Source organism: Zalophus californianus, chromosome 12 (genome assembly GCF_009762305.2).
Source record: "Zalophus californianus isolate mZalCal1 chromosome 12, mZalCal1.pri.v2, whole genome shotgun sequence".
In the NCBI taxonomy this organism is placed as follows: Eukaryota; Metazoa; Chordata; class Mammalia; order Carnivora; family Otariidae; genus Zalophus; species Zalophus californianus.
Genome location: NC_045606.1, coordinates 61425299 through 61446649, shown reverse-complemented (window position 1 = coordinate 61446649; position 21351 = coordinate 61425299). Strand labels below are relative to the sequence as shown.

The 21351-nt window shown below is 43.0% G+C and overlaps 1 protein-coding gene across 2 annotated transcripts; it reads left to right on the top strand.

Annotated features, from left to right (window-relative positions):
- Nucleotides 1-5266: 5266 nt before the first annotated feature.
- Nucleotides 5267-8636, top strand: NEUROD6 (neuronal differentiation 6). Of its 2 annotated transcripts, none has more exons than XM_027574082.2 (2): nucleotides 5267-5475; nucleotides 6949-8636. In XM_027574082.2, exons 1-2 carry the CDS (start codon nucleotides 5458-5460, stop codon nucleotides 7840-7842), a joined length of 912 nt encoding a protein of 303 aa, XP_027429883.1. In that variant the 5' UTR covers nucleotides 5267-5457; the 3' UTR covers nucleotides 7843-8636. The 2 variants fall into 2 exon arrangements, with proteins under 2 accessions (XP_027429883.1, XP_027429882.1); XM_027574081.2 differs by having other exon boundaries at nucleotides 5269-5475; nucleotides 6808-8636.
- The last annotated feature ends 12715 nt before the right edge of the window (nucleotides 8637-21351 follow it).

Below are 21351 nucleotides of genomic sequence, written 5' to 3'. Positions count from 1 at the left end.
TATTTATCGCCTGTCTCCCCCCTCTAGACTCTAGATTCCCCAAGGGCTTGACATAACTGTTCTACATGCCATCAAATGGTCATCACTAACCAGGGTCCGGAACAAACCTCTTCATTCAGTAAGTAGGTACTTAATGCCTCTTGTGTGCAAGCCCAAGAACCGTAGATTAATACACACATTAAATAAGGAATGGATTGTGTTAGCAAGTGATGAGTGCTATGGAGAAAAGCAAAACTGGGAGACAGATGGGAGGGACGGATGGGGGTGGGGTACAATATAAAGTAGGGTGGTCAAAGGGGACCTCCTTGACCAGGACATTTGAGCAGAGACTTGAGGGATGTGCCATACACAGGAGAAGAAGTCCAGTTCGAAGGAAGTGCAAGGACCCTGAGGCAGACGTGCCTGGGTGAGTGGAGGGGAGAGCAGTAGAAGACGGGAACAGAAAGACCAGAAGAAGCCTCTGGGCCTCTATGAGGACTTGGCTTTGACTCTGAGGGAGGGGAAGCCACTGCAGGGTTTTGAGCATAGTGGAATGCAGTCTGATTTATGTTTTAACCAGATGCCTCTGGCTCCTGAGTTGAGGACTCTACCGAATATAAGGGGCCAAGAGTGAGAACCCAGAAGCCATTTGGGCCAGGTGAGAGACGATGGGGGTTTGGATGAGGGAAGGAGCGCTGGAATTACTGAGAAGTGGTCAGATTCTAGATGTAATTCTCTTTGCTAAAGGTATAAGAGAAAGAAAGGAGTCACGCATGACTCCAAAACTGATATTCAATAAACCTTTGTTGGATGGATGAATGGGTGAAAAAATGAGTGAATGAATGACATACAGCCATTAAACAGAAGGATCAGGATTTCAAGCAAGTTTAATAAGACATCAAAACATTCACTGTGATTCTTAAACTTTTAGAATCTGACCGAGAGTCTTTCTTTAGAAAAATGCACATATTTACATACATGCCAAATTTGCACATAATCTTAGGAAGCTCCAGAACCTCTTGAAATCCAACCAGAAATCCCCTGTTAAGAGAGCCTGCATGTCACCATACAAGCATGTAACCTAAAACTTGATTTTCAAAATGCATTTTGCATGAAACCATTGCAAAACATCTCTTGCCTGAAGTTCCCACTCCAATCTTAAAATGGATTAATGTAACAGAAAAGAGACAAATTGTACTTCCGTTTTCTATGCTTAAAAATAACCATCTCAACACACATTATTGGAATATAACACTAATTTCTAAGTCGGTGTCATAAAAAGTCATAATCAGGGCCAATAAATCATTCTTAATACTTGTGAAAGACTAAAGGAAACTATACATTTTCTTACAGTAACATCACAAAACTTAATAAAGCACCATTTCTTTATGAAGGTCTGGAACTATAATAACTCAGTCCAATAACACTGGTCTTCTCATACTGGTAGAAGTTTTAACTGGCAGATTTAGAGGACCTTACTTAATAACAAATTCGAAAATGAATTTAATACATGCATTTGGGGGAGTCAAATGAAAAGTATGCTCCATGGAGGAAAAATAATAAAATGTATTTCTGGAAAGAACAGCAGTGCCGTTCTGTGCAAAGGCTAAAATAAAAGATCGGATGTTGCTGTATTTTGTGAATTGCATAAACAACCATATAATTACTGCAAAATAATAGTACAATTCAGTTTACGCTTCACCCTGGAGTAAATCTATAAAAGCAATTCAAACAAATTCAAGTTGTCCTCAAATTTCCTGATTATCTGTTTGATCTAAGTAATCTTTCAGGTGTGTACATATATATGCATGTATTATGTATATATACACACACATATGTATTATAAAACATTTAGACATCTACGTTCAAATCATACTTTTAAGCCCTCTAAGTCTTCAAGGGGAATAAGGTGGTTTCGTGTTTTGCCTTATATTTTCAATACTTTTATTTAAATCCCAAGAGTTGTTTTCCAAAGTGGGATGCTCTGCTACAGCCATAAAACTCTTTCAAGCCACGGGGGATGACAGAGTTAAAACTCTAAAAGATTAACACTGGGCTCGCTCACAGGCTTACACTCTGCCCTGAAGCATTTGTCTAAGAGCTTAAAAAAAAAAAAAAAAGGCAATAGAGAAAATTGTCCAAAATCTATCTCAGGAAGCACTTTACTTCTAGGGGAAAATACTCGGGTCCTGAGGTTTTGCTGCCTGATCCTGCCCGGGTCTACATTCTGTTGCCTTCCTCCCTAGGAGAGCTGTGAAAAATGCCTGTCATGTTCCAGACTGATCTCTTAGGTTATGAGAGGAGTGTGAAAGGGAACTCAATAGAATTCTCCTTTGCTATGACACAGGTACCCGTTGGATGACCTAAAAATAACAACCCTTCAGCCTTGATTTAGACGTTTGGCTTCTACAGCCTTACAATGAATCAAATTATATCTACATTTTCTGTGGGTCACTTTTATAAATGATATATGAGAAATTACCCAGTGAAAGCAAGACAAAGGCAGAAAGACACACATTGAGCCCATTAAAAAAAATCTATAAAATGTTTTGGCCCCAGAAGCAAAGATCGTATCAGTTAAATCAGTATCAAATTGAATTAAGATGTTACGATAAGTTAAGATAAACTTTGGTGTGCAGTGATTGCTGTAAAATGAGAAAATATATTATAGAAATGGGGATAATATTCTCCCCATCCTCGGAGTATTTGTCTATAATTCAGAACGTATTTCTGTTTGCAGTATTGGTGTTAACGTGCTTTCTTAGCAGAGAGTAGAACAGCCGTTATGGTGTATGTTATGAATGCATATTAACAGCAAAGGCATTTCCATATCTGGAACTATAGTAGAAAATGCATAACAAAATTTCTTTTGAAAGATTATTGTACAAACACACTGAATCCTTGCTAAATCTTGACATAACAACTTTTTGTCCCCCCCCCCTTTTTTTGAAAAGGAAATCTGGGACGTTCAAACAATAGGTTAATACTCAGCAAACCTCAACACAGATTCTATCCCCCTTCACCCCACCTCACCACCACCACCAAAGGTTTTTATTTTATGTTCAACGGCAGAAATAGAACAGTCCCAAATGTTTTCATCAAAAAAACTGTTTCTCATTTGTCTGCACACTGCAAAGATAAAATATAAAATCTATCCTTGCGATGAGCTACATTGGTGATAGTTTTCTACTCACATGTCATGTTACCATTCCTTAGATTTTGATTCTCATGTTTGTGATGCCCGTAATATAATGCAGCTTCTGGGGACTCTGCAAGTTTAGAATATGGTATAATATGTAAAATGAGTGACAGGCTTTGTGGTTCCTGACTCTTGATACTTATGCCCCTTTATATTTAAAAAATTAAACCATACGTGAGAACAAACGGAAGTCTGCATCTGCTCTTCCTATAGAAACTCTCTGTGTTGAAGTAAAAGGTCTGTGTAGTTTTTGAACCAAAGGCCATATGAAATAAACTCAATGCACCCTTGACCAGTAATAGCCCCTTAAACAACACATTTTGAAACGCCTCTGGTATGTCTGACTTTTTTGAAAGGTAATCTAGGCCAATCTACTTCACTTAAGTTAAGAACTTATAGCCTTATTTTTCTATTAAATTTGCATTTTTAGCAGAACATTGAGAGAGAAAAATTATTCTCCTTTACCTAACATAATTCTCCTTTTTACCATCTTCCCCGTCTTTTCTAGAACTGTCCAGGCCAAGTTGAGTAACTTTGAGGGGAACAGAAATGAGTGGGATATGACAGGAGCAAAACTGAATTTAATTTGAGGCCCCCGATGCCAATTTGGAACCAAAGTGCATTAAAGCAGCAGAATTCTAAACCTTTCAAAATTGGGATTTATAAGGGGAATGCTAACACAGATTTAACAGTTACAACTCTGCCAGGGATTACTTTAATACCAAAAGCATACTGTCTCACTTTATAGAAAGAGATTATTCAGTTGTCAAACAACAAAGGTTGTGCTTGTCCATTTTTAAACTTTTTTTTTTAAGTGCACTTTTTACTTTACTGACGGGCAATTCTGAAATAAAACGTTCTTTCTTTCTTTTTTTTTTTTTTTGCAAGGGAGGGGGTGACAGGGGAGCAGAGAAAAGGAGAGGAAGGTGGAGTTTGCCTCTGGTTTCACAGTTTATTTTATCAATAAGGCCTTGCCAGTTTCACTTAACTGTTTCTACCCCGCTTTTGTTAAGATACCAAAAGTGGGGAGGGGGAAGAAGATAAATATGAGTAAATCTGACAAAGAAAAACAATTGGACAGTGATATAAGAATGAGGAGACTTTTTAAAGTCTCCTTGGTTGTTGGTCTAGAGGGGGGAAAATGTGAGAAGATTTTTAAGAGAAAGGGAAAAAAATCTGAGGGCTTCAGAAAACAGAAAAGCTAATCTTTGATTAAAATACTCAGCAGAATGCCAGGGAAAGCGAGACAAAAACCTAAGAGCTATTTTTTATGTTTATTGTCTACGAACCTTAATGAGAAAGAACAAGCAAGTTCACGCTGGAAAGAGATTGGGACAATGCAAGAGTGAAGTTGTGACTTTTGGTAGAGGACACGAGAATGTAGTTTGCAATCTTTCACAGGGAACTTGCAGACGTCTCTGCGTTTGAAATAGATAAAGAATCTCTCTGAAAAGTTGTTGAAAGGTACCAGTAAGTGTAGAAAGGGGAGCGTCTGAGGATGTCTTTCAGACCCCAGATGGAGAGACTGTTCTTTTATTCCAAATTCCTAAGAAGCACAGAAGTCGTCCATGTTAATAAGAGAACACACAGACACACACCCATAAGTTACATGCCATGAAACAAAACAAGGAAATAAGGAGACCTTTGTTGATCCCTGTTCGCTTACACAAATCTTAGTTTGCTTAAGCATCTCAAGACCCTTTTCCCGATTTCAGCTCCTCCTCACGGCTTTCTCTCCCCGGGTACCCAGGTGCAGGAAAGGGATGGGGATCTTTACAAAACGTCAACATCAACAACAACAAAAACCTCTCGCTCACACAAAAGCCCACCTTGTAAATGAATGGAATATTAACGACTACCTAATAGTTGCACCGTTGGCAGGACGAAACTGAACACTAACACAGCTATTTCTCCAGACTGCCAGTGAAGCCGAAGCAGCTCGAGGAGAAACGCACCTACTGTATGTGAAATGCTGGTGCAGATTTTTTCCCTATCAGTCTAACCTTCTGTGTTGATGCATGAATGCTGGTACCCACTTACAGGGATGCCAGATGATCAGTGCAGAATGAAGGTCCCAAGAGAGAGGATCACATGGTTCTCTCTGCCCTGTGACGTCACTAGCAGATGGCATGGGTACCAGCTCTGGCAGTTGGCATCAATGTCACTTTTTAGAGATCAATGAGATAGTGCAGATATACACAGATCTAGAGACTCCAGGAGACGATGCGACACTCAGCCTGAAAAGATTTGGAAGATACAAAATGAAAACTGATTATTGAATGAAATTAAAACCTAAGGTAATATAAATAAAGATCTACTTCAATTGATGCTGGCTTTGCATGCAAGTATTTAAAGATACAGTGTCACTGTCTTATAGTATTTATATGCTCTTTGCCATCTATAACTTCTTATCATATTTCATTCTTATGATGTAATTGTCACATACTTTCACTGCTATTATGTAACACTGCAAGTATGTGGACATTACTAAGAGTTTGTGCGTGTGTGTGTGTGTGTGTGTGTGTGTATGTGTGTGTGCTGAGGGGGCTGGAGATTGTTAAATTGAAAAGTCTCTGTTTTAACGTGCCTATTTGTTTGAAGACTTTAGATGAAAATACTTGCTGCTTCACCAAACGAAAGCCAAAATTGCATTTGAAACACAAATTATTTTCCCCTTTCATTCGGGATTCTGAACACACGTGCACAATTGCAGTCAGAATCCTTGGACCGTTCCTGTCAGATATTAGCTAGGGGGAGACTTCTGTGGCTCGTAGAACAAAAACACTATGAGAGTGGTTTTTTGTCCAGGATGATTTGAACAGAAGCAAACAGACAATTACATTTGGAAAAATTGTAAATGTAAAAGCAGTCTTAAGATTTTCTTTGATTACAAAAATGCCAGTGATTTTTATTTTTTTTAATTTATTTATGGAGTTTATTCCAAATTAGCCCAACCTCCCTCCCCTTTTTTGTGAAGGGTGGGAAAATAGTGCTCTTTTATGTATTTCTTCACTGATCAGAAAGAAATCAGTTTAAAAAATTGGCTCTGATTTATCTTTTCTTTAAATTTCTAAATGTCAACAGCCACTTATCTAAATTTGCAGTTACATAATACAGCAGATAAAGTTAAGGCTTATTTCTTTTTCTAAAACAAAACAAAACAAAACACCTCACAAATTTGTCAGTTAATGGAGAGATAACACTTTTTTATTTTAAAAACTGGTGTCTCTTCTCATTTGGTACTCAGGGGAATTGGAATTAATGAAATTCTGCATTGCTATATCATGTTTTGCATTTGCTTGAATTCCACAGTCCTTGTTGTGCGTTAAAACCAGTTTAAAATCAAAGGGAAGTGGAAATGGTGGTAGCATTATAATAAATGCTTCTTGTTTTATTTTCTTTTGATAATTTGCCTGTATAAATCGATCCTATTGCATGTGCCAATGTTTTTTTTTTCATAATTACTAGCCTGCACAAACTCAAAGATTCTATTTAATGTAAAAAATCGGTCCCAGAATCAGGTTTTTTCACGTGTTTTTGTATTCTTATGATTAAGTCATTAAATATGTTTTAAGTGTATAAACTTTAAAAATGAAAACACTTTAAATATTGTGCTGGCATTTTTTCAGGTAATTTAAGATTAGAGAACCATGTTAACACTACCGTTTGATGAGTCTGTTGTAATGCCAGAATCCCAGATGTGCAGAAAGTTTTCTAGAGAATGTGAGGACCAGAAGCAAATTAAGAAACCAGAAAGCTTTTCCAAACAGATTGTCCTTCGAGGAAAGAGCATCAAAAGGGCCCCAGGAGAAGAAACCGAGAAGGAAGAAGAGGAGGAAGACAGGGAGGAGGAAGATGAAAATGGCTTGCCCAGAAGGAGGGGTCTTAGGAAAAAAAAGACGACCAAACTCCGACTGGAGAGGGTCAAGTTCAGGAGACAGGAAGCTAACGCACGCGAGAGAAACAGGATGCACGGCCTCAACGACGCTCTGGACAATTTAAGAAAAGTGGTCCCCTGCTATTCCAAAACCCAAAAACTGTCCAAAATAGAAACTTTACGACTGGCCAAAAACTACATCTGGGCACTTTCTGAAATTCTGAGAATTGGCAAGAGACCTGACCTGCTCACGTTCGTCCAAAACTTATGCAAAGGTCTTTCCCAGCCAACTACAAACTTGGTGGCAGGCTGCTTGCAGCTCAATGCCAGGAGTTTCCTGATGGGTCAGGGTGGGGAGGCTACGCACCACACAAGGTCACCCTACTCCACTTTCTACCCGCCCTACCACAGCCCTGAGCTCACCACTCCCCCAGGGCATGGAACTCTTGATAATTCCAAGTCCATGAAACCCTACAATTATTGCAGTGCGTATGAATCCTTCTATGAAAGCACTTCCCCTGAGTGTGCCAGCCCTCAGTTTGAAGGTCCCTTAAGTCCTCCCCCAATTAACTATAATGGGATATTTTCCCTGAAGCAAGAAGAAACCTTGGACTATGGCAAAAATTACAATTACGGCATGCATTACTGTGCAGTGCCACCCAGGGGTCCCCTTGGGCAGGGTGCCATGTTCAGGTTGCCCACCGACAGCCACTTCCCTTACGACTTACATCTGCGCAGCCAATCTCTCACCATGCAAGATGAATTAAATGCAGTTTTTCATAATTAATGAGGAAAATGAAAATAAACAGTGGTCATTCACCTCCCCCGTCTAATTAAGACAAAGCAGATGCTTGTGGGCTGAGTAACTGGCACAACTCTATCTGAGGTGTTTACTAGTTCCTGAAGTGTGTTTCAACTATTGTGAGAATTTTCTATGTAATAATAAATCTCTTTTCGTATAAGGACTTCTTTTCCTTTCCTTTTGTCTGTAAAGCACTGTGATTCTGTTTCTACTGGAAGGATTTTTTCCCCCTTGTTTTATTTTCTTTTAAATTCACTTAATTTGTTTGAACAAGGTGTCTAAGAATATACTGTTGAATAAAGACATGCACACAGCATAACTCAATGTCTATTTCAGTTGTACAGTAATTATAAAAATGCATGTTATTAAAATCAGATGAATAAAATGATGTGTTTATAATTACTAGCAATTATATATTATGTATCTCTGAAAATTGAAAATATTGAGAATAACACGAAGGTGACATTGATATTAGAAGATGCATTTGAGGATGTGCAACAATATAAAAAGCTATGCAATTTTCTTTTTATTAAGGATGAATCTAAATGCATTCAATTGGTAACTATTCCTCTTCAAGTATTGCAGATGGGGCAACATGATATTTGGGTGGACGGTGTCATGATTTTGGAACAATTATTTCAATCATAAAGAAAAATTTTTCAGCACTTGTTTTGTATTGTTCAGAAATTATCTGTACAGGTTTGTTATCACAATGTATAATTGTGTTTTTCCACCCCACATTTTTAAAGCAATTAAACATAGATATTTACACTCCTAAAGGACATCTATTAGCTGTGATATTTTTGCACGATACTTATTATTTCCTGGTACACAGCTGCTTTCTGTCTCTAACACTCCCTTCTCCCCATTTCAGAAATATTTCTGGATCTCAAAACCGTACGAGATAAAATAATTTTTTTAAACAAAATGGCCAAAGCGCTTACAAGAATTTTTTTTTTAAGTATCTCAAATGAAAGAAGAGGGGCCCAGGAGGGTTAAACATCCTGGGGAAACAATGATAAATCCTGGTAACCTTCAGCTCCAGCCGAAATTCGGTGGCAAATTTCCAGCAAACACCAAGAATGGATGTTAAAAATGGAAGGTTTTACTCTGCTCGGTTTAAATAAGTCTGGCCGATTAGAGGCTAAATTCTGTGTGATTAAAAGTTTCCTGACAAAAGGCCACCAAACACCTACTTGAATAGCGCCTGGGGAGCTCACCCTCTTAGGCAGAACTGAGCCCCTTCTAGAATAAAAACCAAGGTGGCAGTGACCTCCCTCCAGCTGCCCTCTTGCGCAGGTTTGCCCCCCAGGGGGAGCAGGGGAACAGCTGCGAAGGCCGGCGAGGTTAGCAGAAATGGGTCCGGCGGTGGCGGGACAGAGAGGGTCCGGGTGGGCCCGGGCAGGGGGTCCGCGCTCACCGCCGCCCTGCGCTGCCCAGTCGTGCGCCCCGCAAGCATCGCCCGAGCCGGCGCAGGCCCGACGGCTCCTCTCGGGCGGCTCGTGGGGAGGACGGCGGCGGCTTGGCGCCCCCACACTTGTCACCCGGGCGCAGGGGCACAGGCTGCACTGCCGGTGGCCCGCCCGCAGTGGTCGCCCTGGGGCCGGGGGCCGCGCCCTGTGAGCGGCTCCCGAGCCCACCTCGCGGGCCGGGAAAGGGCTGAGCGGTCTGGAGAGCCGGCGGGCCCCGATGCCCTGGTCTGAGGCGGGGAGGAGGCGATCTCCTGGGGCCAGGACCCAAGAGGCTGCAAAGGGCGTCGTCCCTTCACCTGCCCCGTCTACCGCAGTGGAGAAAGCGGCGGCGGCGGCTACAGTTTGCCCAAATTCCGCTGAAATCTGCCCCTGTCCTGCCCTCCCACGCCTGCGGGACTTCTAGAGCCCAGGCCCAGAGCCCTGCCCCGGGTTCTCCAGGGGCAGCGGCTCTCCAGCTCCCCCCGCGTTGGCGCGCACCGCAGCCGCACTCCGAGGGGCAAAGGTGCCCAAGCAGCTGCTGGCGCGGGACTCGGAGGGTGATGAACGTGCCCTTCTAAGCGGATGGTGACAGCACCTGTTCATTCCAATTCCACGAGGGCAAGAAGTCGGGGAAAGAGGTGGAAGTGTGCCCTCTAGGGGTGGAGAGAAGTTTGCCCGAGGCAGAGAGCTGTCAATCCCGTCTGCCCGGACACTGGAGTGACTCGCCCTTGCTTCCCCGCAGACGCGGCGCACAAAACTTGCCTTCTCCAGGACCGTGTCCGGGATTGCCAGGCCTCTTTAAAGACCCTCAGACACTAGGAGTCTGATCGCTGCTCTCCCCGTCTGGGCAAAGAGCAAGAAAGTGAGGAAGCGTCTGGAACGAGAAGAATCTGACTTAAAAAATTAAGGCATTTCTGTTTAGTCACTAACAGAGTAAGTGCGGTCTCCCCCACCTTGTTCCAAGGTGACCCGCTGCCTGACTGCGAACAGCATCACGCCACCTCAGTCTCGTTGGTCCAGACAGTTCTTTGAAAACTACAGTCTTTCCAGGGTCACAAATCCATGTTGGAATTAGAAACTACAATGGTAGATGCACTCTCCCCTCTCCCTTTTGGCAATATGGGAACGCTAAGAAAAAAGCAGCTGGCTGAATGTCTGGGGAAGAAGCAAACGTTCAGAAGTGTCTGATCTCGGGGTTGTTCGAAATGAACTCAAGCAAAAGAGTGGGGTTTTCTGGCACAGACTGCAGAGATTATGTAATTTCTTCTATAGTTTGGGTGCACAAATCAGATGTGTGCTCTCTTCTGTGGGGCCGATGGGATCCAGGATACTATGTTGTGGTGTGTGCGACTGATCCCTGTGGCTTAATCATCCTTCGGGTCCCACTGATGACCCCTGGTACGGGAACCACCCACCCGGTCCCCTTTACACTAATCAAGGTCAGGGTGTCAGTTCCCTTCCTCAGCAGGGCCCTCCCCGTTCCCCGGGGACTGCAATCCTGAGAAATCATGACTTGTTCATTCATATACCAACATCGCAGATGCCATGCATTGCAGAATCTTGCTTTTTAAGGCATGACTCCGATAGAAGGGGAAATAGGATAGCATAGAAAGTACACTTTGGGATCAGGACGTCTCTGAGTGAGATCTGGGTCAAAATCCTGCCTCACCATGGACCTCTAATTGCAGCCTCGGGGAGACAGCCTACAGCAGTCAAAAGGCTGGAGGTCAAGATACCTTCGTTCCTTGCTCTCTTCCTGACCTTCTGCTCTCCTTAACTCCCAACTTGAAAGGATGAAAGGCCTGTTTTCTGAAACCTTTAAATAATTACTGCCTTTCACATGGAGAGGCATCTCTTTTGAGTTGAATTATGTGAATATTACATTTATTTTTTATATTATAAATCTTGTATTTCTCCGTTTGTCCTTTCTCCCATGTCTGGACTTGATAGCTAGCTAGCTAGATATAGATAGATATAGATAAACCCTCAACAAAAGAAAAGAAGTAGTAGGTAGTGCAGGACTGAAATGGCTGTCCAGGGGCTCCAGAGGCCTAGGCTCCTTCTACCTCCATTAACCTTAGTGTGGTGCTTCAATTTTCAAATTTGCCTCATGGCCCAAAATGGCTGTTGGGGTTCTAACCATTGTGTCCTCATTCCAATTAAGGAGAAGGGAAGGGGGTGGCAAGTGGGTGTCCCACCCACCTGATCAGACCCTTTTAGAAAATATTAATGACTTCTACTTAATATATCACTGATCACCACTAGATTTAAAAGAAGCTGGAAAATACATCCTTTTTATCAGAACGTATTGCCAACTGCAAGTAAGAAAGAAGGAGAAGATGGGTGTGGGTCAGGCACTTAGCAATCTCTGCCAGGCCTCCCCTTCTAGACTCTGAATCCTCAAGAGGTTGGGACTCATATGCTGTGTGGACCACCTTAGCACTCTGCCTTGCACATCATGGGTGCTCAATAAGATTTTTAATTGTTTCCAAAACACTCCCAACAGTTCAGAAGGCATATGTTGTTGCCAGACATGTCTTCCGTCCAGGTGCTAACGGGACACAATGCACAGCAAGCCTCCACTGGACCACTGCTGCAGTATACCCATTCTTTGTCAGTGCCCTCGTGGGCGTGGTCTTGAACCACGTTGACCTTCCCCCCCACCCCGCCACTACACTGCCCCAGCCTCAAACCTGACACATTCTGTGCGTGGCATCACTGGCCTTACCCATAAGGTTCAGTCTACCAGATAAGAGATTTGTCTTAACTATCTTCTTTGTAGTACTGTGAGCCCCATCTGTGACCCATCTTTACATACATTTTCCCTTGCCAGCTGTGTGTGGCTGGCTTGCTTACTTTTTTTTTTATTAACATATAATGTATTATTTGTTTCAGGGGTACAGGTCTGTGATTCATCAGTCTTACGCAATTCACAGCGCTCACCATTGTACATACCCTCCCCAGTGTCCATCACCCAGCCACCCCATCCCTCCCACCCCCTTCCACTCCAGCAACCCTCAGTTTGTTTCTGGTGCCTTTCACTCTGCTGTCTACCAAATCCTTCTTCTCCTCTCTGAGATCATATACTTTGCCCAAGCATTCTGTTTCCTGTTTCTACCATCTCTTTCCCATTTGACTACATACATCTGTGTTACCACATGGTCTCTCAGCTCCCCAGCTTGTGGATTCTAAGTCGTTTTATTCTTAAGTCCAGTCCTCCTTCGTCCCTGTAAAATGCATGACTTCAGGCCTCTTGCTCTGTTTGGAAGGGATGGAAGGCGAGGGTTTCCTGTATCCCCAGGTTGCCCGTGCTGATGCCACCTCCACTGAAGCATCCCGTGGCTGATGATGTACCCCAGCAACCCACCTCCAACCTCCATGTAATGCCTTGTGGGCATCTGCACTCTCCCTTGGAACTGCTTTCTCTCCCTCATCACCTGTCTGTGGGGGTCTCTGGCCTAGAAGAAAAAAACATGTTTTCATTTTGAAGGGAAGGCAGAGTGCTCAGGCTCCAGAAACAAGTGCTCGGAAACCAAATCAGCAGAGTCATGTCACTTTCCCATGGGCACAATGCTAATGGACAAAAGGTGGACAAAACCAGTCCTGATAAGGGTCTCCGGCTTTAACTACCCAGCCCTCTTGGTCCCAGGGCACTCGGCCATCCCAGAGCGGAGATTCAAGCATAACCTCATGCTGTACTCAAAGCTACTGCAGCCTGCCTCCCCTCGGGCCCTTTTTCTCACTTATTACCCTCACTGCATCCGATACTTTCCCTACTTGGAGGGTCTCCTCCCTCTCCCGCAGGGGCCCTGTTTCTTAATCAGGCTCCCAATTTAGGACAAGGTCCAATTCTTCCTTTGAGTAGCTATATAGCAGGGGACAGAAGGGAAGTGTCTATACCCCGTCCTTTCATCCTAAATATGTAACGCAGTGCTCTAACCCCGGCAGAGACTCAGCTAGGTTTATAAGCCTTCCTTCCCAGACTGAAGAACCAAAACGGAACAACAAAACACCTTTCTTCATCCTAAAGCTCCATCTAGCCTCTTGCTCCCTTTCCTTCCCAGTCGAAACTCTTCAATAAGCGCCTGACACAAAATGTCACACCTTCTTTAGCACCCTGTCTCTTTGGGCCACTGCAGTCCTTCCTCCACCTCTACCATCCAACAGAGAGTGCATATGTTGTCCTATTTACTCCAACTCCTACGGTATCCTTTGAACAAAGCATACTGATGTTTCAAAATGAAAGCGTGTGAAAACCACGGATAAAAAGATTTGGGAGAGCAGGTTGGAAAAGTCGACAGGAGATCTCGTTATAGAAGGCCCTGGGTGCCGGTGAAGGGGCTGTGCTAGATCACATGAGGGCATCAGCCTGCGGGCCCAGCTTTGTCCAGCTGTGTCCATTAGCTTTGCATGCCTGGGCGAGGACGTGACTTTGCAGATGCTCGGTTTCTGGTAAAAGAAGGATCATAAGAAGTAACACCAGTTACTGATGCCCAGTGACTGTCCTCCAGTCCTTCTCTCTGCCGGCTCCCCGGCTGCCCCTGCCCTCCCTAGCTACTGTGGGTCACCTCACACTTGGGTAACTCTTCTTGTGTCTCCTTTACCAGCTCTTCTTCCTTCTCGCATCTTTCCCGGGCACCCACACGGCACCTGTCTTCATTGTCTTATACATCCCTCTCCTCCTGCATCCCCTTCTTGAGGACAACAAGACCTGTACTTCAGGCCACCAAATACCTCCACTTGGTTATCCCATTGTCCTCTAAAGATCAATATGTTGACAGTGGAGCCCTCTCCAAAACACTACCGCTACTGCTAGCCGTTTCTAGAACTTTCCCGCAGCATATGTGGAAAAAATATGATACCAAATATTTCTCATCGTTCCTTCTCTTTCTGGCCCCTATACTTTCAAGTTAGTCTCCCAGGTTCTGCTGATTTCCCCTTATCACTTCACATGTAGGCCAACACACTGACTTCCAAGCGCATTACCCTGTTCCACCTTCCTCCTTCCAGCTCACTTCCCAATGCCAGATTAATCTTCCCCAGCTACTCCAGCACACCAGTCTCTCAGAGTAACACCTTTCGTAGTTCTTATTTTCTATCCGATAAATAACTATATGCAGTTTCTTTTTTTCTTCATTGAAACCGTCCATATTAAAACTGAAAACAATGGTTGATGTCATATAGCACTTTAGAATTTACAAAATAGTTTTCACATATTCACCTTTTTTAGTCCCAGGAACTTCAGGATTAGGTAGTAATTTATATCGTCCTTATTTTGCTTGGAAACCAAATCAGCGGAGTCATGTCACTTTCCCATGGGCACAATGCTAATGGACAAAGGTGGACAAAACCAGTCCTGAGGCTTTCACCCCTAGGCAGTATTCCACAGTCTCTAATTTGGCACCCAGTGCCTCGTGTGTGGGACCCGTAGTCCACTTTTCCCAACTGATATCCCATTTCATTATCAATGGTTTTCACCTACTTTTTAAAAAAGCATCAGTGTGCTTTGTTCAAATGATATCTTAGGAGTTAGTGGACACATAAAAATGTTTCTGATCCCGGTAAAGACAAGACTGAAGCGCCAGCAACCAAGACACCCTCTCCTGTGCTCTAGCTCCTGAGATATCTCTCAGGAGCAAGATTAGACAACTTCTGTACTACAGGAAAATGTTCTTGAGGTTGAACTTGTTTGTTGCACCTCTATCTATCTGCCTTTGGGTCTTGTGCTGTTCCACAGGTTTGAGATGTCCTCATTTCTAGTCTCCACTTTCTCAGATTCACATGTTCTTTAAGGCCACCTCCTATACGAAGCCTCCCAGATCCCACTAGTCTATAGTGGCATCATGCTGCTCTGAAGTCACATCTCTCTTGTTTCCATTACGTAGTTGTCATCTAAATCCTTGCTGCCTAAATATTATTGTATTCAAAATCTTACTTAGGTTTCATATTGCTATGTAACGTATAGAAATGACTAGACTGTATACTCCTTGAGAGCAGGGACAACATTTAATCCTCTTTGTGTCTCTATAGTACATACATTCATTAAGTTCTTGATTCAGTGATTGTGACTGGGGATATACACTCTGGCTTTGTTACAGAAGAACATCATGAATCAGAGACAAACAGTACGGACCTCTCACATCCAACGACAACTGACACTAAGGTTCAGATTTTCAGCTATAAGGTAAGAATAATAACACATATGTCATAGGGTTGTGAAATTAAAATGCGATCATTTAGAAAAGTACTAGCTCGCTTCCTAGTTCAAAGCAAGCAAGCAGCTGATGAAACCAGCCATTGTTTCTATTATTAACACGGTATTAACATACTGACTCCTACTAAATCTGAACAACATGAACAACAGTTTTTTTAAAATGCAGGTTAGATCCAAGTAGCACATTGTTATACAATTTAGTCTAGTGGACTTAATCAATATAATTTTAGTATGTTATAGAATAAAATTCTATTATAATATAAAATACAACAAATTCTATTTACAGAAAAAAAATAGAATCCCTCACACAAAGCAAAAGTAAGTACTAGCCACTGAAACTTTGCTTCAGATACACACACACACACACACACACACACACACACACACACACACACACACGAGAAAAGCTGGAAAACCACTGATGAAGAAGATATCAGTGGTGGAATAAATAAATGAAAAAGCCAGAGAGCCCAGACCCTGCAGACGCCTGGACCTAAGCTTATAACCTGCATTATATCTTATGTCAGACCCTCTCACATCAGAAAAATGAGAATTCTTTTTTTTTTTAAGATTTATTTACTTGAGAGGCGGGGGGAGGCAGGGAGACACTTAAGACATGGGGCTTGAACACGCAGCCCTGAGATCACGACCTGAGTCGGACGCTCAACCAACTCCGCCACTCAGGTTACCCCAGAAAGGTGAGAATTCTTGAAAGAGTCCCTTGTGTGTTCACCTGCCAGTTTCCAGGGAGGACTTCAACAATCTAGCAAGAATCACTACAGTGCCAAGTCAGGGACCTTATTTCTTTCCAGAGTTTGAAAAAGGCAGTCCTGCGATGAGAACTCTCAGGAAGATGGTAAAGAACCAGGGTCTTTTCAATGTTAGAAAGGGGAGAAGGAGCCTCGTAAGTTCAGAGACTGACATTGGAGTATAAAGCAAGAACCAAAAAAAAGTGTTGGAGGGCCCATCGGAATTCTGCAAGAGTCCAGTCAAGTCCTGAATTTGTAGGGCAGGATTCCCAAGTTTTGCTGGCATCAGAATCACCCAGGAATCATTTTTGGAATACCAGTTCTCAGGCTTCACCTCCACCCACTGGATCCTTGGCTTTACCTGGTCCATATGAACTCCCGGAATGTGGGCACCCAGGGCATTTCACATCACTGAACGATGGACACAGTTTCAGGGATGACAGATAAGGCTAATGAAAGGAAAGTTGCACTCCCCTACGCCAAATCTTACAGCCTTTCATCTGTCAGCCAGATAGTTGGACACAAATGATGGGATAGAGTGAGGAAGAGGAGGAATTCCAGGTGCCATTGGTGTTTGTCTTAAGAAGAAAGAGAGTGAGATCATAAGAGGAGCTGTGATAGACTTTGTGAAACAGCACTGGTCAGGTAATATTATAGGTGTGTGATCTGCTAAGACACAATGACACAATGGTCGTTTGTCTTTTCGACCTTTGAGTAGTTAGTACACTAGTCAAAAAATTGGGTGTACAGGTAGAAGAGCCTATATTTGTCATTGGAGAGCAATGATTCCCCAACCATTTTGGCATTCTTCCTGGTTCGGTTTTGAAACATGCCTACTCTCAACTGAGAACATTCCATCTTCTTCTGAACATTCCGTCTTTGCTGAACATTCCATCTTCTTCTCAACATATAAGAGAAGTACAATGAGTCGGGAGGGATATTTGTGTGTTTGTATCTAAGACATGACTGGAGGTTACAAAGGATATCCTGGTGGATCATGAGCTGGGACCGTCACTCCTCTTTTGTGGTAGAGGAATCCAGACATGCTATAAACTTGGGAGCACTGAATGCAGCCTACCTCATGGCAGTGTCTGTAGGCCGGCACCATGGATGGAGTGATAATCAGGTTTGCGCACTTGTCATAATGGAAAATTGGGCTTTGTGTATGTTCTAAAGATCCTCTCCCAAGCTCAACAAATCAAAGAGATATCTTCAAAACAATTGTAAAAATTTTATTCCCTACTGTAACTAAAGAATTGTAAATTGAGATACTTCAGTCCCCATTGAGATTCCATGTCACGTCAGAGAGGAACTAGACAGGAATGTAGAGTGGCCAGCATCTTCTGGGGAACTGAAATTATGGTAGAAAAGAAAATACACTAGCTTCTCATGTTCCTAGTCAGATAGTTCAGGGCTCTATAACCATATATTTCAATTACCTTGGACTCAGTGACCAATAAAGAGAGGGATAGAAAATCACCAACCTTCCTTAGAGAACATTAGGGTGGTGCTTTGGCAATTGCTCCATACTTTCACTAAAACCTCAGAATAATGGGTCATGGCCTTCACGTGTTTCTGTCCTCAAGGGAGGAGAAAAATGGAGGATACAATGAGATGAGTTGTTAATTTAACCATTATTTATTGAGTCCCTGTTCTGATGAGTCCTGCCCTGCTCTAGGTCGTGAGGACACAGTGAGGAAAGAGGAGGCCAGCTCCCCATTCTTGTGGTGTTTCCGGTATAGTGAGGATACCTGTGTGTCCCTCACCCAGGGAGCAATGGTGTTCAGGAGTGCCAGCCTGCCGCAGATGCTGTAGAAGGTGCTGAGAGAGGGGTAGACACAGGGGTGAGCAGGCTAGTGTGCTCCCTGATCTCTTGGGGTCTGAATAACCAAGGCCAAAGAACACCCATTCGTTCAACAAATATCTATTAATAAATTACTGTTTTTTAGACTCTACACTAGATATGAAGGATATAAAAAATGAAAAAGACATGTCTCTCTAAGAACAGGGAGTCCAAGACAAAAGACAGACATATAGTTAAATATAAATGACTAAACCAAAAGTATTAGTGGAGGGGACACAGATGGAGGCAAAATCTGCTCAGCCTGGGCCAGGCCATGGGGGAGGCAGGACCAGGAGCTTCCTGTAGCAGATGCTCCAGTTACAGACATTTCACAGGTGGACCAGTGTGAGGGGGTGTATGGTGGGAATGCCTCTTTCCTCCTCCTATTATTTCCATCCAAATGGAAAGGTCTGACATTCTTGGCCTCCCAGTAGTTCCTAAATCCTTTCTCTGGGGAAGAAATTGATCTCCAATCTGATTAGAGGATGTTGGTAAAGAACACTGGGCGTGTGTGCCTCAGCCCCTCCTCCTTTCCACCCTTCCTTGTTCCCTAGAGTTCTAAGTTAAGAAATGGCGGGGGTCCTGCAGTCTTCTGGGGTCTTCCAGTGTCTTCTATGATCATTTGGAACCGTCTGCTCATTTCTAGAGTTGAGTTAGCAAGCTCATTTAGCTCACACTCAAAGCAAAATTCTCTAACCTTAATTTCATCAATGATAAGGTTGATCTTTGGCTTTCACCTGCCTAGTTCTTACCGTATTAACCAGTTTTTACTTACTGGGAAGCCCCTCTGAGACTCTTAACAGAAGGGAGTTTCAGGCAGAAATGTTCACCTGGAGAGAGGAAGGTTCAAATCACTTCTGGGACTGGAAGTTCAGTTTGATGAGGGTGTTTGGAGTAAGCTGGGATTGGCCTGAGGTGAGCCTGGATTCACCAGTCAAGGTGACACCATGGAAAGCCTTGTGGGTCTGCAGGGGAGTCTGCAGGAAGGTCTTTGCAGAGGACTACATCAGCAGATGTGCACTTTGGGAGTGTCGCGGAAAACCTGGACCCAAGGGAACCTGTCAGGAAAGAGCTTGCAGCTACAAAATTAATATAATGTGGAATAGAACAGAAGGGAAAGACCTGAGGGGTGATGAACGGAGAGAAACCATTGTTAATTACTGCCTCGACTTGTAAATGAGGAAGAGAGGAGAGGCTGAAGAACAGTTATAGACCTGAAATTTGTTTGTAACTTGCTGAGATGAAGTGCCTTGCGGTCAGTCACAGCGGTGTGGTGGGGCAGGCGGTTCAGTGGCAGCTTTCTGAGTCTGGAGTTCAAGAGAGAGGTCTGGGCTGCAGTTGGACTTTGGGGAAAGGGTGGGCTCAGACTCAGCGTGTGGAGTTTGAAGAGAAAAGAGGAGTAAGACTGGAGGGGGGCACCAACAGTGTTTCTTCAGGTACAGCTCGTCTGTGGTGCTGAATGCGGCACGTGTTTGTGCTTGTTTGCAGTTGTTATCCCAGAATCCTCCTGATATCACTGCAGGAACTGTACCGTAACTGACCTTTGACTTCTGGGTAGGATCACTGAGGACCATACAGAAAAATGAAAACATGGCTCCTTAACTGCAAGATTTCGGAACAATATTGTTGTACAGGTTTTCAAAAGTCCTTTGTTATACAGTTTTGTGTCATGAAATCAGATATGGTAACAAGAAAAGAAAACGCTAAAACTGACCATGCTACTCCATTCCATCACATTCATGAGCTGAACCATCAATTTAGGAATTGACCAGAGTGCCCTTTTTTAACCTGTCATCAGTATCTTTATTTGCAATTGTGAGATCCCGTAACAATGACCTGATAGCATTTAGGGGAAGGTTAGATTAGATACTGTATGTAGATCATTTAGTATGTCTGGGACATAGTGAACGCTCAATAAGTAATGATCATTGTTAGTATTCGTGAAGGAGTTGAACATTTGTGGTGTCACCATTCCAGTTACGCACATACAGATTACCCGTAGCAGTATTTTTTTTTTTGCAGTACAACCTAGTGTCTTCCTCCTTCAGGGAAGACCATCTAATTATAATATTATCCATTATCAAACATAATTAGGAAGAAAAATCTGTAGCCAAAAAATACAATATATTTTTAAAATTATATATAAACATTTAGTATATTATTTGTGAGTGTAGATTTTTCATATTGTCCCTATTGTCAGAAGTCTCCTTTGGCATGGAGTCTATGATTATGCGGGAAATAGGTCATCTGACTGAGCTGTGACCTCACCCCCAACCCAAATAACAGAAATGACGCTAATTCCCATGGAAGAGAGAGGGAATGAATATTAATGAATACTTGTTGAAACTATTGCATGACCAGCATTATGTTATACTTCTTCATACTTCATCTCATGCATCCCTCCCAGCAGTTCAGCGAGATGGGTTTGGTATGAGAATTCCATTGTTCAGATAAAGATTGAAATGAGCAACTTGTCCAGGCTCATTTATTGTCTAAGAACAATAACTGGTAGATCTGGGACTCCATGTAGGTCTGCCTGACCAGCAACCTCCCCAGCTTCCCATGAACCTTATTCTCCCCCAGAGAATTACAGTAGCTCACATTTAACGAGGCTTTGTCAAGGTGGATCTTATCCAAGGACTTCATGTTTACTTTCTCTTTTAATCCTCCCAACAACCTGTGGGGTACATACTACCATTTGTCCCCCTCAGAAAACTGAGGCACACAAACTAGCCCAGGGTCACACAGTTGATAAGCCGTGGGATGAAAGATCAATCCAAGCGAGTCGGCCTCCAGAACCTACATTCTCCACCACCACACTAAACAGCCTTATTTAAGACCACTGACCGCAATTTCCAAAGTTTTGCACTGACATGAAAGCATGATTAGTTTCAATCCAGCAGGGGAGAGGTAATGAAAAGTTACCCGATAGAGACAAATCACCTATGAAATCGCGGCGGGGGGCGGGGGGCAGAATACTTGGAACAATGCAGTTCCCACTTGGCTGTAGTCAGGTGGGGGGTCGCTCCTGGGTAATAACACACCCATCGTTTACCAACATACTTCTCCAGTTTGAGCAAAATCGTTTTCTCTCTAAAAATTTGGTGTTAGGGGAAATAGTAAATGAACTCCAAAGCTTTCAAAATGATAATCTAGCATTACTTAAAAGTCTACAAATTTGTTCCTAAATGTATTTAAATCTTACCAGCGAACATGATGCATGGTTATTAAAAAGTA

Coding starts and splice junctions, on each gene's coding strand:
- NEUROD6 (XM_027574081.2), top strand. CDS start 6,829: ATGTTAACACTACCGTTTGATGAGTCTGTTGTAATGCCAGAATCCCAG.